Source organism: Echeneis naucrates, chromosome 14 (genome assembly GCF_900963305.1).
Source record: "Echeneis naucrates chromosome 14, fEcheNa1.1, whole genome shotgun sequence".
NCBI classification, from domain to species: Eukaryota; Metazoa; Chordata; class Actinopteri; order Carangiformes; family Echeneidae; genus Echeneis; species Echeneis naucrates.
The window spans coordinates 14,113,550-14,131,741 of record NC_042524.1 but is presented as its reverse complement, the minus strand read 5'-3'; the positions used below and the strand labels follow the sequence as shown (position 1 = coordinate 14,131,741).

General features: G+C 37.9%; 1 protein-coding gene across 9 annotated transcripts in view; it reads left to right on the top strand.

Annotated features, from left to right (window-relative positions):
* Positions 1–12,713, top strand: part of msi2b (musashi RNA-binding protein 2b) — a 213,035-nt gene extending 200,322 nt beyond the window's left edge. For 3 of the 9 annotated variants that reach the window (XM_029519039.1, XM_029519037.1, XM_029519035.1), the window contains 2 exons: positions 5,508–5,662; positions 6,586–6,743. In XM_029519039.1, coding sequence (XP_029374899.1) covers positions 5,508–5,662; positions 6,586–6,672 — 242 coding nt within the window. In that variant the 3' untranslated portion in view covers positions 6,673–6,743. Of the gene's footprint in view, positions 1–1,440; positions 1,621–5,507; positions 5,663–6,585; positions 6,744–9,284; positions 9,356–10,497 lie in introns of those variants that run through there. The other 6 variants (XM_029519034.1, XM_029519033.1, XM_029519038.1 and 3 more) reach the window with 4 other exon arrangements.
* Positions 12,714–18,192: the final 5,479 nt, after the last annotated feature.

Genomic DNA, 18,192 nt, shown 5'->3' with positions numbered 1-18,192 from the left:
TGTTCTACATTTGAGATATATTAAAAACAGCGTCCTTATGAATTCCCAATAACACGGTTTGTGCTATTGTCAAATGTTTTTCCCCCATTATAATTATTCCATTGATCCAGTTTTCCTCATTAGCAAGGCCAATCAATTTTCAGTGACATTTGTCTAAGTGAAGTAAATGGAATGATTGCTTCTTGAGCTTTGTTCAATGTGTCAGGCATTATGTGACGTACGTGGGAAGCCTGCCATATTTGGAGCCTATAATTTGATGAGTGGGCAGACAGCCCACAAGTGGTGAGATCAGAGTGCTAAAAAGCATTGGCGGGGAGAAACATGGCTGGTGCTTATATTCCATTTGGCAGAAGTGGACTGTCTCACTCTGAATGGGTAGAGGTGAAGTGCCTTTGAATGGCTATTCGTTCCAGGACCCAAATAAAGAAAAAAAAAAAAAAACAAAAAAAACACAAACACATAGCAGGGGAACCCCAGCATGGAAAAGCCAGTGTCACCAATCTCAGTCCCTCCTGAGTAGATTAACTCCGTTATCAAAGAGGTGTGAGAAGGAGCAGTTTCTTTTAATTGCACTCTTTATATGAGCAGCTTGTCTCAGATTAAGAGGACAAGCAATAAATGTCAGCACGACTTATTGCTAAATGACATTTTCTAAACTGTTGATAATCCACCATCTGTGTCAAAGAGAGAACCGTTTGAGGAGGCCAATATGAGACGTGCTTAGATTTCAGAATGCATCGTATTCATAAATCATCAATAAACATGAATGTATCTTTATCTCATTCAAATAGAAACCTAACTATCTATCACTGTTGGTCAAAAAAAGCTTCAAATTAATTATTGATTGGTGCGCTTTGTGTTTCTTTTCATTCAAGTCACAACAGCTTCCTTCAGGTATTTTGACAAAGAATTGTCACTTTGAAATGAGAAATGTATTGAGCCATGTTTTAATGATGCTTTAGTTTTATCTCACTCTTTATCAATCGCAAGAAAACGTGGAGGACACAGGTCAGTTCTGCAAAAGTATCATCAAGCTGTGGCTTTTATATTTTTGTAAATTTCACTGTGTATTATTATTGGTCCATTTGAATTGAGTCAAGGAATGAAATTAAGCTGAGGACTTTTTAATTGTGTGCTTTCAGGGAGAGATAATATGTTTCCATAATTGTAGAGCGAGTGTATAACATACAGCTGAAAATACCAAACACAGACCATATGCCAGGGGGGCCTGGCCACATGGCAGGAGCTGCTGGGGAGGGAGGGCAGGGAGGGCCACTTAAAGCAGACAAAACAACAAGGATGTAACCTAAAAGTGGTGGAGGATGCCACCAAGCTATGCTCAACAATCTGGACATTGACTTTGACAGTGAAAAAAAGTTGATTTCCACAATGATGGAGTCCCCTCCCCTCCCCCTCCCCACCCTATACTGTATCTCCCAGGCCTCCCCGATTATGGGTTTTACTCTGCGCCCAGTGACCAGAGGGGGGGGCCCTGCTCCTTTGCTGACTATGGCTCCCTGGGGCCCCAAGCGGCTCAGATGCTGCACAGTGAGCATGCCACCTCCGCCTGCAACTCCCCCCTCCAGCACCTACACAGCCCGGATCAGTTTAAGAACCCAGGTTTGTATAAGCGCATCTATCTCATCCACGTTTTGGACTTTTCAGTTTGACTCATGACATTATTCCATGCAGAATAATATTTCTCTTTTTTGTTTTTTGTTTTTTTTTTTTTCCTTCCGTTTTCTCTTGCTTTTGTTAAGGAACAATACCCCTCCTCCCCTTCAAAAACAACTCAAAAACGTCTTGCTGACAAAATAGCATTGCATGTTTCTCCTCTTTTTTTCAATCTTAAATGTAGATTTTCTGTTTCTTTGTGAAGTTATGTTCTAGCCCCTGCTTGCACATAGGGGGCAACGCACAGTACAGAATGTAATCCTTCATTTGCATGTGAACAAAATAACTACTGATGATATCGGAGAGTACTCTCCATCAGAGCTCAGGTTCATGTGGATTTTGAACAGCAAAGGAGTGAGTAAGTTTGAGTCTTTTTTTAGTTGAACCATTTAAGTATTTGAAGTGTAAGAATGATTGCTTGCGTTACTAGTGTGTGAAATCAGTAGAAATGCTCCACAATGTTGAACTCTTAACGGACAACATTTTCCCATAATGCAGCTATTACACCAACACAAGCACATTTTCTTCTGCTGTAATGTTTCTGATGTTCTCTTATCCACCTTATGTAATCATAGCTTTCAAAAGCCATGGATGAGATTCCACTGACAAGGAAAATATACTCCTCTGTGACATTTCAGTGACTCCAGCACATAAAAAATATTAAATCGTGCTGTTTCTTTGAGAACCACATAATTATCAACCTTTTTGAATACAGTATTTTCTTTTTTCTTTTTTTATTCGGAATATTACATGCTCATATTGGCACTGACATGACATACCACCAGTATTTATTGTAAAGTTGTAGGGGTTCTAGTCTAAGAGTAGCTTTAGGTAAATTTAAGGTGAATCACAGCAGAGATGAGACTCACGTGGCCCTGCTGGGTTTCAATCCTGCAACAGCCTTCAGTCTTGTGCTTCCATGTCCACTTCACAATGCAATTTGGACAAATCAAGTGAGAGGGTAAGTGTGGGGCCAACTCTGTCCCCACTGGGAAGCGTTGGCCAGCAGCACTGGAGAAATATTGGCATTTCCCACAGATTCTCTGCACAAACTTGAGCACTACAAATACACAAAGACTTAGTGTTGTGTTAAAATACAATTATATGAACACAACAGAGAAACAGGCCTGTTGCTTTACTATCTTTGTTGTAATAATTGTGTGGTTGAGTGTGGTCACTCTGTAAACATAGAATATTTCACTTTGCTCTTTGCTTCCTGTTAATATTTTAAAGAGCTTGCTATTTTACAACCCTGTACATCACTGCAATCCACACACGGACGTCATTGCCTCTGATTTGGTGCGTGGCTGTAGCGCAGTCATTAGAAGAACATAATGTCTCCTGTAAGAGTAGAAAGAAATTTGTGCCACCCCTGTGTGTTTTTTTGTTTTTTTGTTTTTTTTTTTTGTTGTTGTTGTTTTTCACCAGCAGCTACTGTAAGTCACTCTGTAGGACTTTTGCTGCTCGGCTGCCTTTTTGTTTTTGAGTTTTGTTTGTTTAGTAGAGCACAAGTTTGTCTCGCCTGAGAGGACACGTTCAAATCCCTGTGAGTCAACACAGCTTGATTACATTATGACACAATTTACATGCTTTTTTTTGTGGAATACACTTTATACTTGTAGCCATCCTTGACCCCTAATGATATGAAATGTAGAACAATGATATTTTATTTGATGTGGGGTTTGTTTGTTTGTTTGTTTGCTTTTTTGTTTTGTTTTTTAGCTTTAAGTACACAAAAGTAATTTTCAGGAATATAATTGACTTTCGTGTACATTAGCAGCCTTATGATGATGTTAAGATGAAGGTCATAGATTATCCGTATTTCATTTATCACTTGATTACTGTTTAAATGCTATGGTGAGCAGCTCTGCTCCTCACAAGCTCAGTCCACAGATGACAGTTGCCTAAAGGGAGAATAGAAAAGTGTCTATGTGCAGTTTGATGGCAAATCTCATGGATTAATGTTTCTCTTGTGCAAAGTGGCTACATCTGTACTTCAGCACTGCATCAAAGTGAAGCTGCGAACTTGGAGGACACAGGGAGGCAATGAAGCGCACAATGTTCTCTATAGACTGAGACATCAGACATTCATTAATTCTGGTCTTTTTTTTTTTTTCTTTCACAAACACAAGTCAGAATCAAATGGTTTTCTCCTTTTTCCTTTTGTTCTCTCAGTCAAATCTATCTGCACCACAATTACAAAAGCTAAAGCACATGAAAGACTTGCCATTCTTGATATAAAAAACACTTAAATGAATATATTAAACATGAATACTAACGCATTAATCTGTGTTCCAGTGGACCCTACTTGCACTCAGGATTGTTTTGGTCCCAAAGTTAAATGAAATGCAGTCCAGAAATGTAAATGGAGGGAAAAAACTGTTACACAGGAAAAGGGGTGAGGCTCACTAATAAAAATCAGCAGTCATAGAAGGAGGATTGCTATTTCAACTGAAAAGATCTTTAATTATGTAATAAGCCAGCCTACTGGGGGCTGTGCAGGCAAGATAAGAGCAGTAGCTGCTCACTGTTTAAAAGTCCTGACAGTGGAACAGCAGTGTCAACTCCACTAGATGTGTGTTTAGTGAGGTAGCTTCTATTTACTAGAGTGCCATACGCAGATATCTAAATTATGTTTTCCAGGTGCTACTAATAGGCCTACCCTGTCTAATGCAGTGTTGATAAATGGAGCAGTGATATTTTGTTTACCGTCTGTGTGGATGTGCTGCAGTTCTACTGTATTTTTTTACATTTCCCTACAAAGAATTCCTCTCAGGCATCACAGGGTTCATAAGCTCATATTTACAAGATCAAGCATTTTCTGTGATCTGAACATTTTTCTTTTTAATGCAGCTGTACAGTTTTTTTCCACACTCTCTGTGAAAAAGGGTGAAATGGAGGGTTATGTGGAGTTGACAGCGGAGGAGATTGCTGTTAAGAGATCATTGCATTTTTCTTTTTCCTCGACTGTTTTTTTTCCTGTAATGTTAGTGTTATTGGCCTTTAGTTGGCATATGGATTTTCAAAGGACATTTTACTACGCAGAGTTTTCTCTTACTCACAGGGTAAAGGTGGTAAGTCATGTGCAGTATTTCTTTTTTATTCCCCACCCTGAGTTTGGGCCTGCAGATGAACCCAGGTTAAGCTTTTATATTTCCCCCTTATACCTCCTTTTCTTGTCTCACTCACCTCTTTTGCTTTATGCCAGTGTTACACTGGCAGACTGAAAAGCTGAAACTGTTTAGGAAATTCAGAAAGATCTGGCTGGTGTCTCTGAATCCACCAGGAAAGTAGCAACAAATATGTCACATGTTTGGGTTCAAAATGCTAGCGTGAAATCCAAAATCCTTAATAATCCTGTGTTGCTATTCTTATTCAACAGCCAATGTTGTTTTACAAGTACTCCTCCACATTATGCATGACAACATTTACGCTGCAACCTTACTAGTTTCTTAGCATGGTGGAAGTATTTCTAGCAATCTGCTTGTTTTGTGTTGTGCATGATTATACAAAGTGAATGTTACTCCTGTGCATAATACACACAGCATGTAGATTATATTTAGAATATCATACTGGATTCACCCTTAGTTTTTATTTGTTTAAAGTCATATTACACTAATCTTGCACCATTTTGTAAATTTTCACATGAAATTGAGCATCTACTTTAAACTGTAATATGAACTATTAGAAAGTCCCTTTAGACAAATACATGAATCCAGTAATGTGTTCTTTTGATTAAAGCGTGTCCGTGTGAGTCATAGAGAGTAAGAAGTGCACTTATCACTGTTGGGTGTTTCTGAGCTGCTCTGCTCCCTGCTTGTGTTTGTATGCAGGCACCAACCCGTCAAGGCCCGGAGGTTTTCCTGGTGCTAACAGTCCAGGGCCCGTGGCTGACCTGTACGGACCTAGCAGCCAGGATTCAGCTGTGGGCAACTACATCAGTGCTGCTAGCCCTCAGCCTGGCTCTGGGTTTGGCCCCAGCATCACAGTGAGTACTCAAACGCAAACTTTCTGTCATGCCTGACTGCACTTAAAGCTCAGTTGCCTCTTCTGTGTCAGAATACCACCACTAAAATTAGACACTAATTCTGTATGTTCTGCAAAATGATCCAACACCAGATTTTTTGTGGCTAAGAGAGTAGAGCTTGCTAATTACAGTTCATTACGCTCCACCACTGAATTTGTTAAATTGCTGATACTTGCCTACAAGAACCCAACATCCAAAGCAACCATCCAGTAGAGTCAAAGTTTCTCCTTCTGTCAATGTGTTCAGAGGTCCCATAAGTATGGTGTGCATGAGGGTAAATCCAGTTCTTTCTCTGAAAGTTATCTGTGTCACATGCAAATGTGTATTCCCCTCAGTTGTTGCACATATCACCTCACTTCAGACATTGTGTCACCTTCCCAGAACAAATTTCCTTTATTTTTAGAAACCCAGCTGTCCCAGAGCTTGAGTTTGATCCGTCACTAGGACAGTGTGTATGAACAGGTCCTGTCTCTGCCACTGTCCTTGCTTGGTTGTTCAGCCAGGTGCTGTTGCGCTTTTCCTCCTGCTGATCACTTAGCTGCCAGTTGCCATGTCAACTCATAAGTGTAAGATTATCAGTGCTAGTAGAGATGACGGCGGCAACGTCTCTCAGGCTGACAGTGTCTTTTTTTGTGGATATGCAGCAACCTGCTAAAACTCCCTCCTTCCGCGCGCACACAGAAAAAAAAACAAAACAAAACATAAAAATACTCTGATGGTCTCAACACTGTTCTTCACATTGCATCCTCATGGATGTGCCTACCCAGTAAAATGTTTTAACTGGCACAAATCATTCTGAGGATGATTTCGAACAGCGACAGAGTTAAACGGGCTGTGCAACATGTACCTCCTCCATGTCCTAGAATACATTCCCATCATTGCAGCAGGTGAAGAAGGCAGGAGGCCCTGTATTCATCCCATCACTGACTAGCATTTTGAAACCGCAAAGTATATCAAACAAGGTGATTTAACAAGACTGCCTCCTAATCTACTCACTGTTGTAATGTTCAGCTGGAGATTTATTGCAAAGTTAGCTAGTAAAAACTGCATGCCAGACATTCAAATGTTAGCCTCTCAATTCAACCAAATTAAATTACGCTTGCTTAACTAGTGACCCAGAGATTCAAATATGTTTAGGGCCTTGTTTTTAATGAAGGCATGAGGCTCAAACTCCCCAAAGGAAGATATAATCAAAGTATATTGCTTGTGAGTTCTGCTAACTTGGACCTCACTGGATAATTAATCGAAAATTGGACCATCTGAATTTTATGGCTCCTAGAAAGCAGCAGCAGGGCTAAGCTCTCGGATTCGCTGCAGGGCTTGTTGAGGCATGTTTGTAATGTCTTACATGACTGAACTGAGTGACACAGTATAGGTTATGAAAATAATACCTGCTTTCTGAAAGAAACTAATTAATGCATGGCTTAACTGAGGTGGAATAACGACGAGCCCATTAGTGCTGCAAGCGCTGCAAGACTACAGGGTGATGACACTCTTTCTAAACTTCACCGTCCACATCATTAACTTGAATTTCCTGCTAAAGTAAACCACAAATGGACAAGACAGATTGCTCTTGCAGTTACATGTATTCTTTAAGCTGATGTTTTCAATTTTGACTGCTCATAATGTTTGATTGTTGTACTTTTCACTGACTTGCATTGTGTTTTGGAAACCCACACTGTGTTTGTGCAACTGCATTTTATGCATCTTGTGTGACAGAATCACTGCATGAGATCTATCACTTTTTTGTAGTACATTGAATTAATTTGGCTAATATCAGTTTAGCAAGGATGAAGTGAATGTGACACTCATTGATCAGTAGTCTTGCATTTTTATATGATACTGTCACTGGGAGCAAAAACCTCATGAAAAAAGGCAAAACAGCTCGCTTTAATTTCAGTAAATATGTGTAATTGATTTATGATATTCAAACAAACACAAAGCTTAGCAGTGAAATACATTTTATTGGTTTTTTGCTCCCTAAGCAAAGCCTCTCTTATTGATTGTTTTAGGTCCACTGGCTATCTGCAATAATCTGTTGGTCTTGGTGTAGGAAGCAAAATATTTGTTATGAGACCAGCCTGGCTCGTTTTCAAAGCAGATTTACCAGCAGATAGTTTACAGATGGAAATGAGCCGATTTGTTTAAATTATTTTCCAGTTATTGCAACAGTTTAGAGTCATAGTGTAGTGCTGTTTGAGAATGTAAAAGTATTTTGATGAAAACCAGGTAAAGACTTATGTTCACCCTCCTCCAGTTTAAAAAATGCAAAACAGAAAAGTGAAAATTTAGATATATTTTAACCAAATAATTAAAGGTGCTGTGTGTACGTTTTGCTATTGCTACATAGTCTCGGCAATATCAGCTGTTTTCTCTGGAAATTATCCAACTTCAGCTTCAAACTTCATTCCTTCACACACCTAGAGCTGCTCCAGACTGTCCTGCAGTAGCTCTTGTTCTATCACTTCCATTTCCTCAATTAGTCAAGTTGGCCAGCCAACCATCAGGCCAGAGTGCACTTTCAAACCTCTTGTCTTGTAAACCAACAATGGACAGAGCTCCAGGCCGCAGCTGAGACTGAGAAACTGCACTGGCAGCAGAGAAAAGCTCACATACAGCACCTTTAAGGACAGGATTTGTGATTCACTCACAAATTTCAGACATGCCTGGGATACTACTGTGGACTAAAAACTCCGCTTCGAAATTACCCAGTGAATCAAACAGAGTGCAGCTAAGCGGAGATGTGATGCAGAAGCCCTCTGACTCCCTGCTCTCAGCAAGATGATCTCTCAATTCAGAACATTAAAATAGGAAATGATTCAGAACTAAAATGTGCTTGATAATTCATTTCTTTACTGAGGATGCTGTTGAACTGAATACATGTAAGCTCATATGCCACAACCTCATGGGTGACTTCACTGATTCACTGATCTGTTTCTTGGTCTTACACTCCAGTGATTTTATTAATCCCTTTAGCCAATATCAAAACAGCCACTGTGAAGAAACAGTAATGAACTTAACTGTCTTTTTATACCAGACAATTAGAGAGCAATTAGTTGATTGAGGTGATAAAGACACATAATCACTGTTGAAAGTGCTTCTCTTTTTCACTGTTTTTGAATCCAAGGATTTCTGCAGACCCATCAGCAGATAAGCTCACAGTAACAGTGATAACCAAGCTCAAAACCACATTGATCTTTGTGAGAGGTGTTTATGATCCTATCGTCTGCATGCTTTCAGACGCAATCAGTTTTGTATGTTAGCATGAATGGAGATTGTGTTTATTGTTATTACTATCATCATTGCTTTCATATATTTGTAAGTATTTTTTGTAACCTGACGACTTCACTGTCATAGAAAATTGAGTTCTGTGTATCGCTGCAGGCATCGGTTCTCCTCTACAAGAATGTAGAACAAATCTGTATAATATATATGAAAATAGTCTCCTCTGTTGCTCAACATGAACCAACTGAATCCAAAAGTTCACATTCATGCTGGCTGAAAAAAAAAAAAAGTTTATATGATACTCACTTTTCTTTCCTTGAAATGCATACTGACAAAAGCACTAACTGTACACTTTTAGGGCCCGTTGATTGCAACAGCTTTTACAAATGGATACCATTGAACAGGTGGCCGGTTGCCATCTCATCAGAGGTATTTCATTTTATTTACTGTGCATTTCTATCAGTCTCTCTATCCTCTATCTCATGTGTTGATCACTTCATTCATTGTTTATTCACAACATGACGGAGCTGGTAGTTGAGTGTGAGTGTGACAAAAGGTTTATTTCCTTCCGAGTTTGTCTGTTTGATGCCTTAGCAAAAAAAAAAAACAGCAAAAAAGGTAGAAAATATTATCTTTCATTGCAAGAATATTAGTCCTCAGTTTGTTTCTTGTTTCTTGGCCTTATCGTAGTAAAACTGTGAACTCGGTTACACACACACACATATACTAGCAGTTCTGCAATTTTTCTATCTTGTTTGTTATTACCGTCCAAATATTTTCAACCTCAGATGATCGCACATATTCTTTCCTAGTTCTAACCATCTCACTTAAATCCATAATACACTGTGTTGTCAGTTAATGTTTTTGATCTAAGCTTCAGTTAAAGGGCACAACTATGATCACACTTGGAAAAAAAAGAAATCTAAAATCAGAATTAGCTAGGAAAAGTTTCACAAACTGTTTATTTTTATGAGGAATTGAATATTTCAGTTTAGGATATATTTTTTTGTCTCTGCAAAATGTATTCACTAACATTATCCCCCATGTCAGAATGTCTTTAGCTTTTTGTCTGCTTTCTGCTGTTTTTGTAGACAATGCGTGATGTGTGCTGACTGATTTTTGCATGTGTGTTTAATTTTTGTGTGATGGCTTATTTCCAGCTAACAAATGAGTCCATCTTAGAATTCCACCTATTGTAAGACTCCACATTTGTGGCACATGTATGAGCATGATTTCTATATTCACAAACACTGTAACAAAGAAATCCAGACTTTTTAAAATGTGAATATACAGATAATTTTACACTGTAACGATGAGTATGTCTTGTGCTTGCAGCCACAGAAAGTGTTGATCTGCTGCAATTAATGACATTTTCTTTTGCATTTGTTTCATGCTATTGCACCTCAGTAGGCATCCAGAATATTGCATTTGGAAATCATATTAATGACCAGAGATTTCTATCATTAAATGCCGTAGCTAGTCTTACAGAGTATGGTGTAAATGAGCTGACTCTAATTCTGTTGCTGTTCCCTTTTTTTTTTTTTTTTTTTTTTTTTTTCTTTACTATCCAGCAGAGTATATCTGGTGGCCCAGGAAAGACAGGACGAAGTTTCTAATTGGCTTTGTGTGCAGGTGATGCTAATCCAACTACAAGCACTACAGTGTCACCCAGGCAAAAAGAACGAAAGTCGGAACCATATGAAGAAGAAAAGAAAACGTTAGTCATCTCAGAAAAATAACAACTGCTGTACTATAATCCAAACCTCCTATAACTTTACAACCTGGTTTGGTATGATGTTTCATGTCAATCTCATTCACCTATCTCTTTCCTATGTTAGCTTTTGTTTTGATTAGTTTTTAGGAAGTCATTTTAGTTTAACCTTCATTTTTTGTCATTTTATTTTATCTAGTATATTTGTGTAAATGGATTTTGTTTGAAGTGCGGGGGTCATAGCCAAGAATATCTGCAAGTCATGTCTTCATCTTTGTATCGATTAGCGTAAAGGAAAAACTCCATTCAGTCTTTCCTCAAAAAAAGAAGCTCGGAGAAAGACTCAGAGAAAAAAAAATTCAATTTTAAGGAAAATTTAAAGAAGGTATCTAAGTAATAAATCTTAGTAGCTGTTTTATTTCTTGTGATGTCCCATTGTTAACCATAATTACCTATTTTTGGGCAATACAAAGAGGACTCCAATATTTTTATGGTCCTTTTTTATAAGTGTTGTTTTTGTTGTTTAGAAATATATATATATGCTATAACAAATTTCATATAACTACATTGTGAATTCAAACTTGAGAAAAAGAAATGTAGCTGTACATATTATTCCAGTCACTGCATATAACCAACTCAGTGAGAGAATAGCATATTTTTGTGATGGTGTGTCAAAAGAACATGTTATAGCGTGTGAATAGAAGAAAAAGCTGTAAACAGTTATTATTATACTTTTTCTGCTGGAAGACGGTATAACAACCCCAGAGACAAACAACACACTTGCTCTGTAAATACTGAAGCTGAATAATTTTACAAGTGTCATACCAGCAAATTTACAAACGGTGAGTTAAGTCAACACAGTTTTAAGAAATTAAAAAAAAGAAAAAAGAAAAGAGCCTGATTGGTATCTTTTGTCTAACTGTTAAGATATCAGTATCATTTCAAAAAGAGAGAGAGAGAGCGGAAAAAAGACGATTTAATCCAAAGCACACTGTACTTAGATGTGATGATTAGAACTTGAACCAGGCATTTTCCAGTGCTCTGTGCATCCTGACACTTTTATACTCTTGAAAGGAACTTGTTAGATGTATGTTATTGTTTGTTTCATCCTGCTTGTTCCTGATTCATTTTTGGAACACAATATCTGGGCTCTGTGCTAGAGCCTTTATGTAATGCTTGTTCTCTGAATCAGTTCTTTTTGAATGAATTAGGAAAGTAAACATTTTGATACCATACCTCAGCCTTTGTGAGTTCTATTGTGGAATCATTGGCAGGTTTAATTTATTCTATAGTGGCAAAACAAATGAAAACACTGAAAGGTAATAAAGCGAGTAATCAATGCACTGTGAGTAGTAAAGTACAGGCCATTTTCCTATTTGCACATGTATATGTTGGCTTTTTAAAAACGGCCCTGTGCTTTGGGATAGTATGAAGGATTTTGGGTTTAATGTGTTCTTGATGTGACAAACACTTCAAAGTTTTGTGGTGAGATAACAGCTTGGGAAATAGTAACTGATATGTTGCAGTGTACACTTGGATTTCTTTATATATTAGACCCATGCCTCATTGAAAGATATTTATACAGGGTCAAAAGACGACACTGAATTATTCACTATCTGTCGCTGCACCAGGTTTTACACAGTATGTGTGGTCAATGATTTTACTCATGACAAAGCATTTAGTAATAATATGCTCACGAGTGCAGTCCAGTTTTTAACGTCATTGATGGAATGAATGGTGTGTATTCTGAAATACTTTGCCTGCTGCAGATGTCTTTGTTGTTTTCATTTTACCAACTTCCTGTCTCATTTCTTTAATTTCAAAACAACCAGGTAAAGAAATATGCTGGATAATTCTAAAGTAAATGATATGGAGGTGTGATCAAGTAATAATATAAAGAGTAAAGAGAAAAAAAACCCTTGTAATGTTCAAATGTAAAAGAAAACAAGAAATACAAAACTATAAAAAAAGAAAGATGCTTCTTTGCTGATTTCAAGTTTAATCAGAGTTTTATTGATACTTTGTGGTTTATATATTAATAATTGTAATATACTATTAAAATGTACTGTGCATCCATTGCTTTCTCTCTTTCCATTCCCCATCCTCAGAGATCCTACTATCTTTTGTTGATCATTCATGTATTTCATTAGTGTGTAAAGAAATCACAGTTAACTTGTAAACAGAGTGCTGTCTTTGATACCAGTGTAGTGCTCTTTGTTGTTCTCCCTTGCTCTACCTCTCCTTTCTCACATATTTATCCCTCTCCCTCTCGCGCTCTTTTTCTATCTCCTGTAATTACAAAGTAGATGTTATATAGGACTCATTAATATAATACTTGTAGTGAATAGTGGATTTAGGACCAGTTGAGATAGACCTTTCTCTAAATGATCATGTTATTCTGATACTTGCAGACAGTTATTTTGATAGAGGTTCATTGTAATTTATTCCCTTTTTTTGTTGGTTTGTTTGTTTGTTTGTTTGTTTTTTTTTTTGTTTTGGTTTTGCCACTCTCACATGGTTTCAGCTAACCAAAGCTCTCATGGATGAACAATAGAGAAACAGTTGCTGTAAGATGGAATTGTACACAAGGCATTATTTGGATCCCCACCCTTGAATGTTTTAAAAGGGGTGTGCCATACTACCTTAAAAGCTAATGCTAGATATGCAAAACTTTTACTTTTGATTACTTTTTAAGAGGGACACAAGCTATAATCATGGAAAAAATTTTATGTAAAAAAAAAATAAAAAAAAAATCATATTTTTTTAAGAAACATACCAATGATCACCACAGTAGTCACAATATCAGTCATAGTGATGTTAAAAGACCTCTTCTATCTTTTAATGTTGGTAGACTTTGTCCCATAAGCCTCGGGCAGAGTTATTTTTAGATAATACTGTTTCTGATCTCTTATTTCTCTCTAAACCTTTGTTAACAATTTCAATTATTTTAATCTCAGATTTAGTTTGAATCCGTTATAAATGTTATTCACACATATTGACTCTACACAGGCATTTCTGCAAAAGTGAAAAAGACAGAGTGCTAAAGAGAAAAACTCAGAGGCTCCGTGTTAGAGGACGGTGCGTATCTGAGCTGATCAATAGGTGCCTAAATTCATGTCCTGACACTGGACAGCACCACCCGAAGCTGTGAGTTAAAGATTGGAAAAGACTGGATCACAATTGGAATAGAAATAGTTGCTGCTGTATTTTGAGCAAGAAATTAAAAAAATAATAAAGCCATTTTTTTTATTTTATTTATTTATTTTTTTTAGCTCAAGCTGTGTGCATGCACCCTATCAACAGGTTGACTTATTTTTTCTAGCACAATTACAATTAAATATAATTTAGGTTTTATATCCATTTATTGAATTCACCCCATGTGGTTTTAAATTAGCACCACACACATTATTTTAAGTAGTGTCTCTTCATTGTCCTCACCAGTTACAGACTGTCAAATTAGATACAGTATGTACAGTAATGGCAGCTTCAACAGCTTCAACATTAATGGACAAATTGCTCTAGTGAATCCAGCAAGTATACAAAACACTGTGATATTAAATCAGAGCTAAAGGTGAATCATCATGGAATGATTCACGTGTTTCACAAATAAAATATCATTTCACTTTATTGTCAAATTTGTAATTGACTGCACGAAAAATTCGGTATTTTTCCAAAACTAAAGAGAAAAACTATGGAAAAATAAAACTAATTAAAAGAATAAATAAATAAATAAATAACAGGAATGTTTATGTTCACTTTAATTGGACATTATAGTATTAATGTAAAATATCTGGCAGCAAATACAATTGTCATTCAGTCATTTAAATGTACTAACTTATACCAGTTTATTTTTCCTCTGACGAGATCAAACAAAGTGTTCCTCCCATTTATTTTCAGCACTGTCCCTTGAAATTATTGGAAATTAGTAATAAATAATAAATAAACAACAAGAAGTATTATTGCCATTTCACCTGTAAAACAAATAATAACAAACAAGTATCAACCCTTTCCCAGGTTGAAATGGCTCATTTCCCTGAAAACAATATCCAAATTTACTGATCAATTGTTTTGTGATCCTGTAGCTTGGACTTTAAGGTAGCATGGCTCTGTTGCTGTAATTTCATTTTATCTCAAACTGACAGCAGTTTACAGCTGATGAATGTTACACATCTTAGTAGACTAGCTTATCCATTTGGGGAGAGGGGAGGGGTCTTGGTTTAAGAAAAAGAAAATAATCAAAAAAGAAAAAAAGTCAACCTGGAAGGTGTTGACATTTGTAGTGTACTACCGTATCCATTTAAACTTGAATCTTGAGGCAAGTGCTAGGCAATGGCCAAACTATTGATCCCATCCGCAGGGGGGAAAGTTCACCCTGAAACCACACACACACACACATACACACATTGTCGTCTTCGATTCACATCTGTCTCTCATTTCTGAATATGAACAACAGTCCCTCCTAAACAGGGACATCAGACAAGAACTGTTTTAGCCTCTGCTGCATTTCTAATGAATTAGACTGACTTTGAAGGCTCATTGAATGTTATTGAGTATTTATACCTGAAAGAGGCTTATTCATAGTGGTGCTAATGGTTTTAAACCAGACAATGTGCCCTTATCTCTGAGAGATACTGGATACTGTCACAGTGACCACAAAGTTAGTCTCCCAGTCCACAAAGTGAGTCTCACTAACACCATCATCACTATAACGAAGATCTGTTCGTGTTCGCAAATCTACACTGAACTCCAGATGGGAGAAATAAAACGAGTTCAGCTCTCCTGTTGTGTTTCAGGGTGAATTTCCCTCTTAGTCCAAACCATTGCCATCTCACCCATGCTCATTACTCAATATACACACACAATTGCAATATATATGTATATAGAGGAATATATATTTGCAATTTGAACAATGTTAGACTGGAGACCTCAGCTGTATACAGAATATCCCTCACGCAGCTACACCAAGATTCATAACAGTCAAAACGTCATGATTAGCTTGCTCACCAACACGAGAGTTCACCCCTGGCGTGTTGTCGAGTTTGGAGCAGACTGCATGGCCTAGAGGGGAGTCTGGGAGCTCTTCAGACTGCATGGACGGCAGTGTGAGGCTCTGCTGTGCTTCCATGTTTCTGCAGGCTGAGCACACTCTCTTCACTGCTGTCGGCCCATTCCTAACACTTGCCCCTTTTTTTTATGTTAACCGACTTTTTATGGCGAGAGACAGACAGACTTGACTGACATCTGAAAGCATCTTTCAGGTTATCATATGGCTTGCTTAAGCCCTGTTGTAAAATATACTAAAAAAATAATAATAATAATGATAATAATAATGGATGGGGGTCTCTCACATATCAAATGTGGAAAGTCTAATTTTATATTTGTATTTTCAAATAATAATATTGACAAAAAAATGTCTGTGAAAGGTTTCCATCCTCTACTGTGGTCCAGAAATTGATGTGTCTGTCTGGAAAATAAATAAAATAAACTGAATTGTTATATTACTTGTTTTCAGTGTTTCCCTTTATTTTTATTTATTTATTTGATTTATTTGCTGTTGTTGTTGTTTTTTCGATTGTTTGTTTTGTATTAAAATTGCCTCAATATATCACTTGGGTAATTATTAAGTGAAAAATAATATCAAAGAGGAATTAACTTTCCATCATGACAAACATCTGCCAACATCCCAAAACCGGACAATTGGCTGTGTGTGTGTGTGTGAGAAGTTTCCTGTTCTGCATTTTCACTCGACCACACACTCGGCGTGTCGGCCGCAGGATCCGCCGAGGTCACTCTGAAGTCAGCAGGATTAATAGAGTCTGACTCCTGAAATGCATTCGGGGAAATGATGAACAAACAAGCGCTGGCGCGTAATTCTGCTGCCCCTCAGTGGTCTCTCCCGGCGCATCCCACCGGTGCTTTATTTTTCATCAGCAGCTTCACATGGAGAGCATCAATATTAGCTGAGGCTCAGTGTGTAAACGGCTGAGGATGTGATGAGTAGCTGAGCAAACAGGCTGCTGCATGACAGGCGATTTAGAGGCTTTCAGCGATAGAGAGACACAATCAGAAAATATTAAGGTTTGCCTTTGATGTGTTTGTCACAGTGGGATTGGCTCGACTTTAACCCGAGATAGAGAATTTCATTTCAAGAGCCAGAGCCAAAAAAATCTGAATCATTTTGAAGTTTGAACGGTACGGTAAATGTAAAACCATTCCCATGTTTCACTCTTTATTTCCTGCAGAGATTAACATTATGGCAGTTCTTGATATCTGCTTTCTACCTGCATACTTCCGCCACAGCAACTTTAGCTTTTAAGTGTATCATTAAATGTGTCACAATTATTCTCCGAGAGAATCAAAATACCTTCTTGTGCATGTTAACCGTGATAGATCATGACTGACGTCCAGGGATCAGGTTTCTCAATGCGGGTGTTTGTCAGGTGAGACTAACAGTGCAACAGCTTCATCGCTCATTCAGACAAGGTGATCTATAACGCTGACTGAGATCGATACCAGTCCCAACGCTGTTTTTCAGAGCCGAGGCTGTGCACGTTTAGATCACATCAGAGTGCGCCTTTTTCTACTATGTGTTTGTGTAATGAGCGTAATGATCATCCAGATGAGCGTTTGGGCCATTATTTCGCCTTGTGCTGTTTCTTTTTCTGCGGTCTTTGACAGCGAGGAGCTCCGGTCAGAAGGTATGTTCACAAACAGCAGGCGTACTTTTCACACACACAATGATGTATAAGCAGGTTGTATCTGATCTGCTCTGTGCTCACGGGTTCGTGCATTAGCACTTACATTTCACACCGGGTTTGGATGAACAATAGTTTGACCTTCACCATTTTTAATTTGCACAAATATTCACCTGTATGGGAAATCATGACCGACCTGATTAAGTCCCAAGTGCTAGAGATATAAAATGATTTTAACTGCGCTGAACCTAGAAACAAATAGAAATAACAAACCCATTTGAAGAACACACTACCTGAGGCTTGTCCACAGGGCGATGACTGCTTGTGTTTTTAACATGCGGCCTAACTGGCTGACCTTTCCAGTCCACCTGCCTTTCATTAAGGGCTAATTAAAAGCGCCATTATGATCAGAGAGCTCGGCTCTCACTGGCCCTTAAACACAAGGATTCAGGTCTTTGGTGGAACACCGCCAGACAATCACAAGTCATTATGGGAGTTAAATGTCAGATCACAGTGGAGAAAAGGAAGCTGTTATTAATCTGGTGAGCTAAACTTTGTTTAAAAGTTGAAATGCTTTGGGAAATATTTGAGACCACGGACCCAGGCGATGAAGATGTGTCACCTGTATGTGATCTTCATTTATGATGATCAGGCGGGGGGGTTACACTGTTCTCACTGTCTGCTGCACTTCCCAAACTGGATGATGGGTTCAGACAGTAAACTTTGATTATTTCACTTCGCTTTCAATAACTATATCTTTCATATCTTCACGTGTGACCTGAGAAGCTTAAATTCAGGGAACCCAGACGAAGCCAACTTTTGTGTGGCAGCATACACACACACAGTGACACACATGCGTA